The following is a 14,523-nucleotide window of genomic DNA, read 5'->3' as shown; positions in this document are numbered from 1 at the left end:
CCCACGCGACCCGCTTGCGGCCACGCGCAATTCTCCGAGGAGCGGGAGGTGATGCCTAACTAAAGGCCACATTTCGATGGAGGGATTCACCGAGCAGGCGCTTCCCGACACTTTTTTGTTGTTAAATTTGCCCTTTGAGTGGCTAAATGATCACTGGCCAGCAAGCTGCGGCTGTTTCTGACTTGAACCCTGAGGTGCAGTGGAGGCACCTACGGACCGGACTGCGGTTATCAGCTCCATGCAGGAGCTGGGGAGACGCTACACTCAGAGAACAGCAGCACCAGAATCATGCAAAGCGCAGCCGGTTATTTCTCTCCGTTTTGAGAGCAGCCACCTGTTCCTTGTTAAACGTCGGAAGTGTATGCAGAAGTGTATGAAGAAGGCTCAGGTGGAGTTTCTAGGTCCTCCTACCTCCCTTCAGTGGTTGACCGGGTGCAAGGAGTTAGGAGTCGGCAGCAGCAGGGCCCTATTCTTTCTTGAGAAAAAAACATTGGCCTGAGTGGATCTGTCTCTGTGCCAAGAGGCATCGAAATGACTTGCATTTTCTAGATATACACAGAATACAAATGCTTACATGACCCATACTATTCCGCGTAAAACGCCCGGTCGAAGACATTTGCTCTGATATTGCCCATTTTCTTCTTATCATGTTATATTCCAGAAACCCCCGCAACTACTCCAAGATGACGTCAGATGGATGCTACTCAAGAATGCACCTGCCAATATTAGGTTGGTCCACTTGTATTTATTTCAAGTATTATTGCAAGTATTTGTTGAGGCCCCAACACAGCTGAGAATCTACACTAAATCTGGTGGTCAGAGAGAGAGAACATCGGTTCTCTTCTGATTTATTGGATGTGTGTATCTTATCCCACTAAAGTTGTCACCACGCTTGGTAATCTCTTTGCATTCTTCCCCTGACAGCATTCTTTGGACATTCCACACAGAAACAACCAAATTGCTCCAGAGGAACATCTTGTAAAGGAGTATTCCATTCAGATAATTTTGGTCTGCAAATTTCAGTAGATTATAATTGGCTGATGGACTTAACAGTGTGGGTCACCATGTTCTCCTCAGGCTGGCGTTCTCTATAGATAGTGACTTCCTCAGGTCACTGGCCGCACATAGTGATTCAAGTTTGTCCTTAGTATTTTAGGCAATGACCATTTCCCCAGTTGTCATACAGAACATATGTGACTCTCTTCACTCACCCAGACATTAGCTGTGACAGGTGACCCAACTCTGCAATTAGTTCCTAAGAGTTCTTCCAACAGGTGACTGGATATTATTACAGGCACGCTTTACCTTTGTGTTGTGGATATTCAAGACTCTGCTGTTGCCAGATTTCCCATCTCAAGTCTATCAATTCATTTGAATAATCAGCAAAATAGTCCCATCTCCTTTCGGGCTCTAAACTTGATTTAAAAGATTGACGTTTCTTAAAACTCAAATAGAGTTGGGCTGCAACTGCATGGCCAGAGGGACCTGAATCATACACACACTGGATAATGAAATACACTTAGATTTTATTAGCAGGTAATTTATGCTCAGAATCTGGAAACACTAATAGAATTAAATAAACAACTGGGAAAGAGAAGCAAATAAGTCAAGAGGGGAAATTATTTTGCTAACGTTAGAATGCAAAACAACTCAGTGTATTTAAAAAAAATTGAACTTGGCCATTGATTTGTTGAAAGAGGAGAGAAAGAGAGAGAGAGAGAGAGAGAGAGAGAGAACCAAATACTAGAACTATCGGAAGAGGGAAGAGGTCCAGAATATTTTAGCTGTAATAATAATTATCATCAGGGCAATAGGAGAAAGGTTGCGTGTGTGTGTGTGAGTGTGTGAGTGTGTGTGTGTGTGTGTGTGTGTGTGTGTAGCTTAATCCTAGCAACAACTTTCTACTTCATGCAAAATTCCAAAGTAAAAAAGACTGTCTCACAGAAGAGAGGGCAGTGGAAAAGAAGTCGCAGCAAGGGTTAAATAGAAATGCAGAGTCATATTTTGCATGTGAGTATGCAGCCACTACATTCTGCCTGTCAAGTACCACTTTTCTTTTCACAGAACCCAAACCATTGTGACTCCTTTGATTCTCATATCTCTGGAGGATTTTAGAAACAGAAAATGCAGCCACCCGAGCCCGCAACTCCCATGGCATGGCAGGGTAGAAGGGAGAGGACAGCCACAGTCTAGGACCTATGATGAACATCCCTAAAAAATTCTGCTTGAGCTTTAAACATCGCAAGTCTCCATGTCCTACTCTGTTTACCTTTTGGGATGCGAGACTCTTTAAAAACAAGAAGTAGTTTGATAGAATTTGTATCCCCCAGAGCCTCTTGCCAGGCCCAGCATTCAGGTGCTTGAAAATTGTAGAGAGATTTAAAAACAATAGAAATAAGGGCTAGTTCCTATGAGATCACTAGACAGCAAGGGAAATGGGACTCTAATCACAGAGGAAAACCCCAGAAAAATGAAGGCAAATAGTGCATTTGATCAGAACCTATTTTCTCCAGTATGTCCAGATTGGGTTAATTCCAGGGGTATGTGCATGCCCAGATAGAAAATGTTAATTTAGTTATATAGTAGTATCAACCAAAACGGGATTCTGTGTCTGAGAGACAGAGAAGGCTGTCACACAGCCAGAGCAAGGTAAAACATCTTTCCTGCCTCCTAGTCTGTGTCTGGTCCAGCAGGCAGCACCAGGAAGACTACACCTCCCAGCATGCCGCGTACAAATGTGGGCGGGCGTGAGTGCCTCCCTGACCTGAGCATACTTGGGAGTTGTAGTTTCTATGCTCAGCTTCGGCGACGTAACCTCTGCGTGGTGGTACTGAGACACCGTGAACGGAAAAAACCGCGGTTTCCCTTTGAGCCGGAACAAGATGACTACGGTAAAGACTCGAGCAGCAGACCGAACCAATTAGCGGCCGAGATCGAGCCGTTGGCGTTTGAAATCAGCCAATGATAGGCCTGCTCCGGAGCTTCCTCTCCGCCTCCTCCGCTAGCCTGGGAGTGCTCGGAGGGAAGCAGTGTGTTACTGGCCGGTGTGGAAACGTTGCTTTGGCGAATACAAGGTAGAGGTCCGAACAAGGGCGGGTGGAGCGGGGTTTGCCGCCTGTAGCCGGTGGGTGGGTGCACAGAGGGATCCTGTTGGCCTTCATTGTGTATTATTTGGGGGATCCGCGGGCAGGGAAGGAGGCCCGGCCGGGTAGAGCTCGGTGGGAGCCGGATGGCGCCTGGTCTAGAGTACGGCCGAGCCCGGCTCTGCGCAGGCGCAAACCCGGACGGGCCTCTCTTTCTCCGGTAAGGGACTCAGACTTAACGTTTGTTCTGCAGATGACGGGTTCGAACGAGTTCAATCTGAACCAGCCACCCGAGGATGGCATCTCCTCGGTCAAGTTCAGCCCCAACACCTCCCAGTTCCTCCTGGTCTCCTCCTGGGATACGTCTGTGCGCCTCTACGATGTGCCCGCCAACTCCATGCGACTCAAGTACCAGCACACTGGTGCTGTCCTGGACTGCGCCTTCTACGTAGGTGGACTCAGTTTCTGCTCCTGTCCCCCTACCGAGTTAGTATAGCATCCCATACACGATTTGGAGTGTTGGGGCAGTTCATAATGTTCTGGAATGCTTCTCTTTAGCCTGGTTTGAGCCTACTGCCACGGTTCATTTGTGTTTCGCCTTTCTTCGCAGTTTCAATCTTCCTTTTCAAGTTCAGACTTGGATGAACTTTCTAAACATAAGATAATTGTATTTGAAATTCTCAGCAATACTAATTTAGCAACTTATTAGAAGGAATGATTGAAAGGAGTGAATATCATCTAGTTAGCTGCTGGTGCCCCTCGTGATAAAGCTACACTTTGTTCATTTTGGAGACCACTTGCATTTTTGTTTACTTCTTAGTGTCTGTCACTAGACATAACCCAACAGTTGACTGTAGAAATAGCAATTTTGAAATGCTTGCTAAAGCTTTGTAACTTTGAAATGGTTCAAAATTTACGGGGCTGGACGTGGTGGCCAAGCCTTTAAACCCAGAGGCAGAGGCAGGCAGATCTCTTGAGTTTTGAAGCCAGCCTGTCCTTTGTAGTGAGTTCCAGGACCACGGGGGCTACTAGTGACAACCTGTCTTCTCAAAACAAACAAACCAACCAAAACCAAACTTTACTTTGTAGGATCCAACGCACGCCTGGAGTGGAGGATTAGATCATCAACTGAAAATGCATGATTTGAACACTGATCAAGGTAACACTGCCACACTTGACCAGTTTTCCTTTGCTGGTGTATTAGTGCGGAAAGGCTTGCTTCGGATGAGTAGTTGGTTCCAGTGCTTAGGTGAAGGTGAACAGTGGCTTTGGTAATAGGCATTTTAAATGGGAATTAAGTTAGCACAAACGGAGTGTACATTTCGCAGTCAAACCCATTTTGAACACTGTCTCAAGTGTTTGCCCAGAGTGTTGCTTACACATTTGACCATCACCTTTACAAGTCTTTAAAAGTGGACTGGTTCCATGTCAGGATTTCCCAGGACTGTTTGATATCTTAGGGTGCTCTCCTTGCAAACTAAGGAAAAGTGTGTTTTAAAGGCACAGCCCAGTAGCCAGTGTAAAAACGTTTCTTATGAGTTTTCATGATTTCACTGAGGCAGAAATTGGAATGGAGCCCAGAAAAGAAAGTTCCCTGAGCTTGTTTGCTCTATTGGATGCAGCTATACTTGAAGGAGACGTCAGGGTGTCCTGATGTAACTACCTGGAGGCTATGTCGAACAAAGGGAAGATGGACAGAGAAGCATCTCTGTGTTGGGTGTGGTGGTGGTCCTGTAATCCCAGCACTGGGAAGGGGGAGGCAGGAGGATCAGAAATTGAAGGCCAGCCTCAGCTACACAGCCGGTTTGAGGCCAGCCTAGGCTACGTGATTGTTTCAAGGAGAAAAAGAGCAGTATTTCATTGGAAGAGGCTTCTGTATGAAAGTGATTTTTTTTGGGGAGGAGGGCGGGTGTTGTATACATGCTAGGCAAGTGCTCTCTCTGAGCTTCATCCCCAGACCTGCTAGTCATCCTTTTATCTTTATGTCACATGGGTTTTGGCACGTTGTAGATATTTAATAGATGTTAACCAAGTGAACAGATGAGATACTGTGAAGGTTGAGGTTGACAGAAAAGAAACTATGTAGTGGAAATCTGACCTTACCATGAGAACAAAGTGAATTAGCTGGAAGACCCCCTCAGCTCTCAAATCCTGTAACCATTTCTTCCAGGCGTTGGCTCAATGTGAGGAAAGTGTTGTCAGGGTACAGGAAACCAGAGAGCTCCACTCATTGCTGCATTCAGCAAGTATTTCTTGAGCACCTACAATGTACCAAATCTGGCCTAGAGTTAACCCAGTTTTCTTATAAAACCTAGGATCACGTTGATAAGCACGCACCATCTTAAAGCAGTTGGAGATTGAAGGCAGCTGTGCTCCCTTCTGCTGTGGCTTTGACTAGGCAGTGTGGGGTAAATTAGAGAAGACCTCACATGCAGACATTCCTGTGGAGTTGATGGAGACAAATTCATTTCAGTTGAATGTCCCGATAGTTCACTTAAGGTATCCCAGTTAGTTGAGATGGCAAAGCTATATGTGCTGTTTTTATTTTATTTTTCTTTGCAATAGAAAATCTTGTCGGAACGCATGATGCTCCTATCAGATGTGTGGAATACTGTCCGGAAGTGAACGTCATGGTTACTGGAAGTTGGGATCAGACAGTTAAACTGTGGGATCCCAGAACTCCTTGTAATGCTGGCACCTTCTCTCAGCCGGAAAAGGTAGGGTTTTCATGCTCATCAGGGCTGCTGTGCTCATCGGGGTGGTTTGTTTTGGTGCATGTTTGATGGATATGCTGTTGCAAAGGTTAAGAACTGGCAGTCTCTTAGAAACCTAACTACACAGAAATGCTTTAAAGTGAAGGGAATTCACTTAAATTTTTGGCCGTCCTTTTTCTGTCAGGTGTTAAACTTGGGCTGGAGAGCACGACTTAAATTCTCACTCCATGTATTGTGAGGTCTGAGTCACTGTCTTTTCGGAGAAGCTGTGTACAGAGACCGGTTGTCCTAACCTCGGCTTGACAGCCCACAGCAGTTGGGGCGTTGACGATGAAAGGGTTATCATTTCAACTTGAGTGAGAACTGTGTTCTCTGGCTTTTATTGCTATGTGTGTATTTAAACGCTGGCAGATGTCATTTGAAGGCTTGTAGTAAATGGAGCTTTTAAACATTTGGAATCTAAATTGTTTTTTTCCCATAGACAGTCATAGTTGGGTCTTGGTTTTGTTGTTGTTGTTATTTTGTTATTTCAGTCCAGATTGACAGTCTCTACCTTCCATTTGTATCTATGATTTTTTTTTTTTTGAGAATTTTGTACTTGAGTACACTATATTTACATATTTTCCGCCCCTCCACTCACTCTCAGGTCATGGCCTCTTCTGTAATTTGACTGTTTTATACACACACACACATGTGAACACACACACTAGCTCCTGAGTCCGTTAGTGGTGTTTGTTTATCCGTGTGTTTCTGGCTGACCTCTTAGGATTGGATAACCTATCAGGGGTCCTGTTCCTGGAGAGAACGGATTCTCCCTCCTGTGAGTGGAGCTTTTGGAAACCAACTTTGTGTCTTCTGACTTGTTGATCTGTTTGATAAACATACTTCAGCTGTGTCCTCATCAGACTTGTCAGGTGGCGGTTAATTTCAAGGACGGGTTGTTGTACCAGTTTGAAGGTGTTCTTCACTGGCGTTCTTCCCTCGTGTAAATCCGCTGTTTGCCCTGTTAGCCGGCATCAGACACCGCAGTGCAACCAAAGAGCCATTATTTGTGTCACGTCACAGTCGAATCCATTCCTGGCAAGACCTTTGTTCAGAATAAAATAATTGCATTGTTTCTAGTTTTGATGTATGGTTGTATGTAACATGTTAAGAACGGTGACGAATGGTCTACAGAATATCATATAATGGACAGCCACACTGAATCAAGCTGCTTATTGGTTCAGGAGGTTCATTATGTCGCCGTTTTTAATACTCTCTTTGATAAATGTATACACCTCGTCAGTAGCATGACAGTGGTTTTCCCTGATTGATGATCAGCGGGGACAGAAAGCAGTTTCAGAAGCTTGCGTGTCACCTGTATAGTAAAGATTTAAGGTAATTCTTGATACAATTGTACCATTATAAATTGATTGCTTTCTGGTTATTTTTTAAGTTTAGCACTTCATATATTGTAGATGAATTTTCTTTTTGAAAAATACTGGCTTTCTGAATAAACATATATTACAATGTTCTCATAAGTATGCAATAATTACTTAATATTTCAATTTTTTAGATTCTTATTTTTCTTTGAGTTGCATTAGTTTTTAGGTTTTAATGTCAGATTGTAGTGGCTACTGTTTGGGCATTGTATTGTGACCTGTAGTTAGTATACTGGTGATTATCAACTATATGGCTTGGTTATTGAGGGTTAAAAGGAAGTCTTACAGTATCATGGTTCTTTTACATTTTTGAATAGCAATTCAACAGGGGTTGACAGTCAACAATAACCTCTGTTAAAGACCTCAGGTCTAGATTTTTAAGGATATGACTTAGGTTAGGAAGACACTTTGCTGCTGCTCCTTTGTGAATTTGCTCCTTCTGGTATCTACGTAAAATTTTGTTTGTATGTAAGCTTCTAAATGTTCTGCTTGCAGGAAATTTACGATTTCTAACAAAAATATTTTTGTGGAGGCTTAAATATTGAAGGAAAGACATTATGACGGGGAAAAAGATATTTTCAGGGGATAAAATGCCTTAGGTTTTTTTTTGTTCCTGTAAGCTGAGCTTCCTTCTTTGAACGTTGAACATGATGACATCAGAGCCTAAGGGTCAGCTCTGCTACGTGCAAGGCAGCTGTCCTTATCTTTCCCTATGAGTTTGTGCCTGCAAAGCCACAAGTCGGCCTGCTAGTGACGCCTTCTTCACTGTTCCTCCAAAGGCCTTTCCCTCGGGGAACAGCGAGAGTTTGAGTCGCCAGATGAAGTCTTTGAAAAGCTGGTCTGGTCATAGAAAAAAATGAAAATGATTCTTTTACAAAAAGCCAAAAGGCATTTTGACTCTGTTGTTTTGTTTTGAGTGGGTTTAATACTTTTATCTTAAATGAGTCAAGAAATTTTGGGGGAAATGTCATAACAACGAGTGTTTTGTCTTTAAAAGTGTCTATACCCTTAGCTGGAGTGTACTTCATACTTGGTGTTTGTGTGTGTGCCAAGTTTGACTAAGTCACCTCACTCCTGACTAAAGTGGACGCCTGCTCTGGGAACACGGTCTTTTTTATGGTTTTAGGATTAGATGGACTTTGTGAGCAAAATGTTATTTTTCAGGAAGTAGATGATGATTATTGAGTTTTGATGTTTCCTAAAAGGTGTACACCTTGTCAGTGTCCGGGGACAGGCTGATTGTGGGTACAGCAGGCCGCCGGGTGCTGGTCTGGGACCTGAGGAATATGGGCTATGTGCAGCAGCGCAGGGAGTCCAGCCTGAAGTATCAGACGCGCTGCATCCGCGCCTTCCCAAACAAGCAGGTACTGGTCCCCTCAGCTCCCTTCCCTGAATTTCCAAGTCGTGGTGATTTACAATTTGCCTTAGGTCTGCTCTTTTTAATTCTTTAATGGCAACTGAAGGTTAGAGGAGAATAATAACCCCACATTTTAGGGAAGTGTTGATGGCCAAGTGCTTTGAAGAGATGCCTTTCTTATTGATGGTTTTGGTGTGGGATGCTCAGTAAGTATGCAGTATCAAAGAGTTTAACATATCCCAATTTATACGCCAATCAAAGCTTAAGTTTGGAAATTTAAGTTTATAGAGTTTCCTTTTTTTTTTTTTAATGTAGCTCAGGTTGGTGTCATTTTTACACTCCTTTAGCCTCAGCTTCTCCGAGGCTGGGATTGTAGATATGGATGCCTGCTTGCCTTTGTGGTTTTTTAATCCTGATATTATCAGGGTTGTTTCTCTCTCACTTAACAAGAGAGCTTTAATATTTTTTTTCTTTCTTTTTAATAAGAATGCCGCTGAGATGAGGTAGAGTGTCTCTCGTGTACTGAGTGGGTCTCCTTCCATCTTTACTTAAAAAAAAATTAGTAAGCTACCTTTTATTTGCAGTCCTTAAAGCTATAAGGGGAGGTTAGCCTCACTGGCCTACTCCTATAATCTTAGCAGCCTGAAGCAGGAAGAGTGTGAGTTCAAGGCCATCATGGGCTATAAAGTGAGACACTGTCTCAAGAAATACAAGGGCAGTTGTTGTGAGGTGAGCAGCTGCAGGATTTTTTTTTTTTTTTTTTTTTTTTTTTTTTTAGAGAAAGCCTCACTTAAAGCAGTAGATGCATTTGGAATCAGGGCTGTCCTTCAGCTGCTGTGGAACGTGGAGCAGGAAGTCAGTTCTCTTGGCCCCTTGTCTCACCTTGAGTCTCAAGTGGTGGTTACTGTTCTTGAATTAAAGACAGTCAGCTGCAGTTAGTGAAACTTGGAGAGTTTGAAATGTGATTGAAACATACTTGCATTACAGAAATATTTTGTCTTTATGTTTAAATTTTTCTGTAGGATTATCTTTGCTTTTATGATGAACGCTTAAAATAGGATTTTATTTTTTAAAAAAATGGAGATGGCTCAGTGCGCAAAGGTGCTTGCTGCCAAGACTGATGCCCGAGTTCTACCCCTGGGACCCATGTGGTGGAAGGAGAGAACTGACAGTTGCAGGTTGCCCTCTGACCTCCATTCATAAGTGCCTCTATACACACGTGCATACACATAAATAATAAAAATTGGATTACGTTGAATTCATTTTCTGTGAGCAGTTTTTGGGAATAACTTTTTGAAATATCTGGACTAAAATATAAAGATGTAAAAAGTATGTTTCATAATCATTGCATTATCTTTTTTAAAAATATGTTGTTATTTCAAGGGACGATGAAAGACGGTTTGAAACCGGGGCGCCCTCGTGACTGTTGCTCACAGTCTGGTTTATGCAAACCTGACTCAGTAGTAAACGCAGAGGCGGGCCAGCCGAGCTGGAACAGGATCACTGGTGCATCCTCCCAGTGAGGGGGCACAGTGCTTAGAGTTAAAGGTGCAGAGGGGTTTTACCTGCGGCAACAGGTTGTAGTCCCCGTCAGGGCAGGAGACAAAGGATACTAAAACTTAGAAGTTTTTTAGATTTGACAGAACAAGTCATTTTTGGTTTCAGTGTGCTAGGTACTGATAGTGTGGAGAGAGGAAGCCAGCAAGGGTGGCGCCAGGTCTTACAAAGCAGGTGTCTATAGAGATGGCATGGCAGTCAGTCCTTTATTAAACCCAGCTGAACTTTGATTTCTGAAATAGTTGTCTTTATGGATTGAATTGAGGACCTCGTGTGCTCTGTGGAAGGCAGGTTTTTGCCATTTTGGACCTCCGCTCTCTCGGCAGGGTTATGTGTTGAGCTCCATTGAAGGCCGAGTGGCGGTAGAATACCTGGACCCAAGCCCCGAGGTTCAGAAGAAGAAGTATGCCTTCAAGTGTCACAGGCTAAAGGAAAACAACATTGAGCAGATTTACCCAGTCAACGCCATTTCCTTCCACAATATCCACAATACGTTTGCCACAGGTGAAGTATGACCCGCGGGCCTGAGCTGAGCTTTGAGACTCAGGCAGAATCCTAAGAGTTGCTCTCCGCTTCCGTACACAGAGCCATATTAACAAGTCACATTACTTGCAGGTGGTTCTGATGGATTTGTAAATATTTGGGATCCGTTTAACAAAAAGCGACTATGCCAGTTCCACCGATACCCCACTAGCATTGCGTCGCTTGCCTTCAGTAATGACGGAACTACGCTTGCAATAGCTTCGTCCTACATGTATGAAATGGATGACATGGAGCATCCTGAAGATGGTATCTTCATTCGCCAAGTGACAGATGCAGAAACAAAGCCCAAGTGAGTATGCTTCACCTGGATTGAAGCCTTTTCTTGCATTCAGCCCAGGACTTATTAATTTTTCCAAATTCATGAATAGCGTTGTTGATGCCTGCTCGATATTACAGCTGACTGTAGGGTTGGAATTGATTTTATCTTGTTCTCCCAAGCTTTCAATATCCGTAGGTTGATAGACGTCTGATGGATAAAATTGTGCCTAGTTGTTTTGTAGAGAAGAATGTCAAACTCTCATTCTTCTTGAATAGGCTCTATTATTTGAATCTCTGGAGTTACTACGAGCTCATTGCTTTAAAATTAAGTTGAGGAATTCAAGAATAATTTATTTTAGTAAATTCTATTTAAGATATTTAAGAATTTGAACTGCCAAAAAAAAAAACAAAAAACCCATCCCTCTCCAGAGATTGTTTCTGTAATATTTACAGAAGTGAATGACCTTTGGGTTTTATTGGAGACAGAGTAATATGGCCTTGCCTAGCACAGCAGATAGATCTCTTTACTTCTGAAACTTTCATAGATGTTTCTAGGTCTTAACTGTTGACTGGAGGTGCCATCTAGGCTTTTTGGCAGCAGTGGGACAGAGTCTTATTTAGCAACCTCTTCTAGGCTCTGAGAGAGGCGTAGGCACAACGTACAACGTGCAGTGGCTGCCCCATGTATCTTGTCCTCCTCCTTGTCCTTGCTCTCAGGTCCTCGGAGGAAATCCTCAGGGAGGGTTTGTATTAAGTAAATGTGTGTTGGACTTCTGTAATTTTCTGAGGTGCCCTTGCTAAATTTGTTGGGCCTCTCTCTGTAGGAGCAGAGCATCTAACGAGGAGTAGTGTCTGCGCTTTTGCAGGCTGGACTGTAGAGATGTGTTAAGATGTGGAGCCTGTTGGATAAAGGGCTGTGTTTGTATTTACTCTGTCACTTTTCTGTTTCTTGTCCTAGTCGGCCATTTTGATCTCATGCTGTTCTTTTTCCTTTTGAACTTGTAGGTCACCATGTTCTTGACAAGATTTCATTTGCTTAAGTGCCCTGTTGATGCTAATAAAACAGTTGGTCCTCCCCAGTGGTGGATTTATAAATATTAACACAGAAATCAGGGAAATACTCATTTTAATTTTTTTAAGAACTTGAAAATAAAGGAAAATGGGGTTTTCTTGTTTTTTCTCTTTTGATGGTTTTGCTACATTAGAGATATTTGGGCAGACAGGATTGGAGGGCAGTGGCCGCACTTTTGAGAGAGAAGCAGTTTTGACCTTGATTTTTGTTTCTGCTGTGGAAATAAATGTTTGTAAATAGAAGTAATAAAAATCCCTTTGTGTTCTTTCTGGACCTTAAATGGTAGAGGAAAAGGCTCTTGAGCCATTGATTTCTTTGCTGGTGATAGTTGGTAATTCGAAAGCTGCTTCAGACTGCCTCCTGAGGAGGTTAATCTACAATTAAACAATATTTCCTCTTGGCCGTCCATTATTTTCTGAAGCAGATGGTTCATCATTTCCTGGGCTGTTAAACAAAGCGAGGTTAAGGTTAGACTCTTGGGACTCAGCTAGTTTTCAATCTTATTAGGGTGCAGGAGGAAAACTAATAAGAAACCCTCCTAACATCATTTTGTGACTGTAAACAATTATTTATTAGCAAACAATTGATCCCAGAAGGGCAAATTGTTTGAGTCAGTAATGAGCTGAGAGAAGACAGAGCATATCTGTGCATTTGGGAAAGTCACTGTAACGTAATTGCAGTACATTTAGACAGGCATCTATCTGGACCTGTTTCTATCTCTAAATGAATTTTTGGAAACATTAATGAGGTTTACATATTTCTCTGACATTTATATAGTTCTCATGTCCATTTCAGTTGCCCAGCCGCTGGTGATTAAAGGTTAAAAAGAAAAAATTATAGTGCGAATGGGATTCATTTTGATGTAATGTCTTGTAGCAGAACACGAACTTAGCTTGGCCTGTCTTAAGTAGTTCAGTGTTTCTGTTGGCAGACTTGTTCTGATGTGTGTTATTTGTGAAGGCGCGTCTCTGAAGAGGACTTAGGCCTTTACTGAGGCTTATTTTACCCATAGTGTATTTTTTAAAAAATTCTTTTGGTACAGAGAAAAGTCTTATTTTTATTTTGTGAGATTTTCAGAGAGAATTTAGCATGCAGTCTGAGTGGTCCCTTGAACTGTGTTTTCTTCATTGCAGGTCCACGTGATCATCTGGTAGAAAGCTTCACTTCCTGCCAACACTTGCTTCCCCCAGGGGCTGCTTGTAGTCCCCGGACTCCGTCTAGTTTGTCTAGTTTTGGGTTTCTCTGTCTCCTGTCAACAGAAATGTCTCTGTGTACTCTGTAATTGTTTGGGGTGGGAGGCTCCGTGCCCTTGTACAGTAGTTGGATGCTCCTGTCCCTAAGTAATTCCTGTTGCTGTTGTTAATGCTCCAGCTCTTTGTAGCACTATCTAAAACTGTTAATATTTTTCTGCTGTCAAATAAATCAGATATTTGGGAACTTTTAAAAGTTGGGTGTTTTTAAAGACTTTGCTAATTATTGTCATTTACTGTATAACGAGTCTTCTTAGACAAAGTGCTCTTCATCAAGGACATGTTTAAATGTTCTCTGCTTCATTTATTTATGTCTGCTCTCGTACATTGGGAATCCAGCCCTGGGTAAAGAATCCATGTGAGTTCATTCAGCCATTTTGCTTGTGTTTCTTTGGCCGATCAGTGAGGCCTGTGAACCATCTCTACAGCTTCCCTCAGGATGGGCACCGACTGCCAATGTCAGTGCTGTAGAGCTCATGTGTCCCTGTGCTGATGGTAACATCCTCTGCAGAGAACCAAATGACAGGCCCTTCTGGACTTAGCCGTCACACTCTCCATCCAAGTGATGTAACAGCCAATGCTGTAGTAGCATTGGTCCTATGGTGGGATTATGTGCTTTGTAAGGTCATAACCACTTGATTGAGAGTAGAGCATAAATTCCAAACATTGTAATAAAGATAACCAAATTAAAGCCATGCTATGGACTTGTGTTTTATGTGGTTTGAGAAACCTTCTGATGGTTTCGTTTAGACTCTCTTCTGTCCCTTAAAATGTCTCCCTGTCTCCCCTCTACTACTTGGCCAGCTCACCCTCTCGATTCGCCTGTTTATTTTGCAGCTACTTTTACCTCCAGTTTCCCAGGTGTAGTTTACCTTGGCCTTTTCTTTTCGAGATCTTATTTTTATTTTATGTGTTTGTGTGTTTTATCAGCATGAATATCTGCACCAGCAGTGTGCAGTGCACTCAGAAGCCAGAAGAGGGCTCCAGTTAAATCCCTTGGAACTGGAGCTCAAGATGGTTGTGATCCTTTCTGTAGGTGCTGGGAATTGAACTCTAGATCCTTTGGAAGAGCAGCCAGTGCTCTTAACCTCTGAGCCATCTCTCCAGTCCAACATTGGCATTTTCAATGGGTTTTCTTACTGATACTTAAGTGTTTCTTCACTCTGTCTTTCTGCTGACTGCTACTGTTCTCAGGGTCTTTTCCTTAACCCTGTGTCTCCTGGAGTGATGGTTTTCTTGTGTTTTAGTAGAGTACACAGCAGAATGGT

At 42.8% G+C, this 14,523-nt stretch overlaps 1 protein-coding gene across 1 annotated transcript; it reads left to right on the top strand.

Annotated features, from left to right (window-relative positions):
* The first annotated feature begins 2,921 nt into the window (after positions 1–2,921).
* Positions 2,922–13,946, top strand: Bub3 (BUB3 mitotic checkpoint protein). The gene is made up of 8 exons (XM_041666492.1): positions 2,922–3,074; positions 3,337–3,531; positions 4,173–4,242; positions 5,649–5,800; positions 8,424–8,582; positions 10,459–10,636; positions 10,748–10,964; positions 13,139–13,946. Exons 2-8 carry the CDS (start codon positions 3,337–3,339, stop codon positions 13,146–13,148), a joined length of 981 nt encoding a protein of 326 aa, XP_041522426.1. The 5' UTR covers positions 2,922–3,074; the 3' UTR covers positions 13,149–13,946.
* Positions 13,947–14,523: the final 577 nt, after the last annotated feature.

This window comes from Microtus oregoni, unplaced genomic scaffold (genome assembly GCF_018167655.1).
Source record: "Microtus oregoni isolate MIOR12 unplaced genomic scaffold, Mior012 000016F_ref0000370, whole genome shotgun sequence".
In the NCBI taxonomy this organism is placed as follows: domain Eukaryota; kingdom Metazoa; phylum Chordata; class Mammalia; order Rodentia; family Cricetidae; genus Microtus; species Microtus oregoni.
The sequence above is the reverse complement of the archived record's forward strand: the minus strand, read 5'-3'. Positions and strand labels throughout refer to the sequence as shown.

What these genes read in the sequence shown, in the direction of transcription:
- Bub3 (XM_041666492.1), top strand. Translation starts at nt 3,337, where the DNA reads ATGACGGGTTCGAACGAGTTCAATCTGAACCAGCCACCCGAGGATGGC. An exon ending in TGATTTGAACACTGATCAAG is followed by an intron (nt 4,243 to 5,648) that starts GTAACACTGCCA and finishes TCTTTGCAATAG; the next exon opens with AAAATCTTGTCGGAACGCAT. An exon ending in CCACAATACGTTTGCCACAG is followed by an intron (nt 10,637 to 10,747) that starts GTGAAGTATGAC and finishes CATTACTTGCAG; the next exon opens with GTGGTTCTGATGGATTTGTA.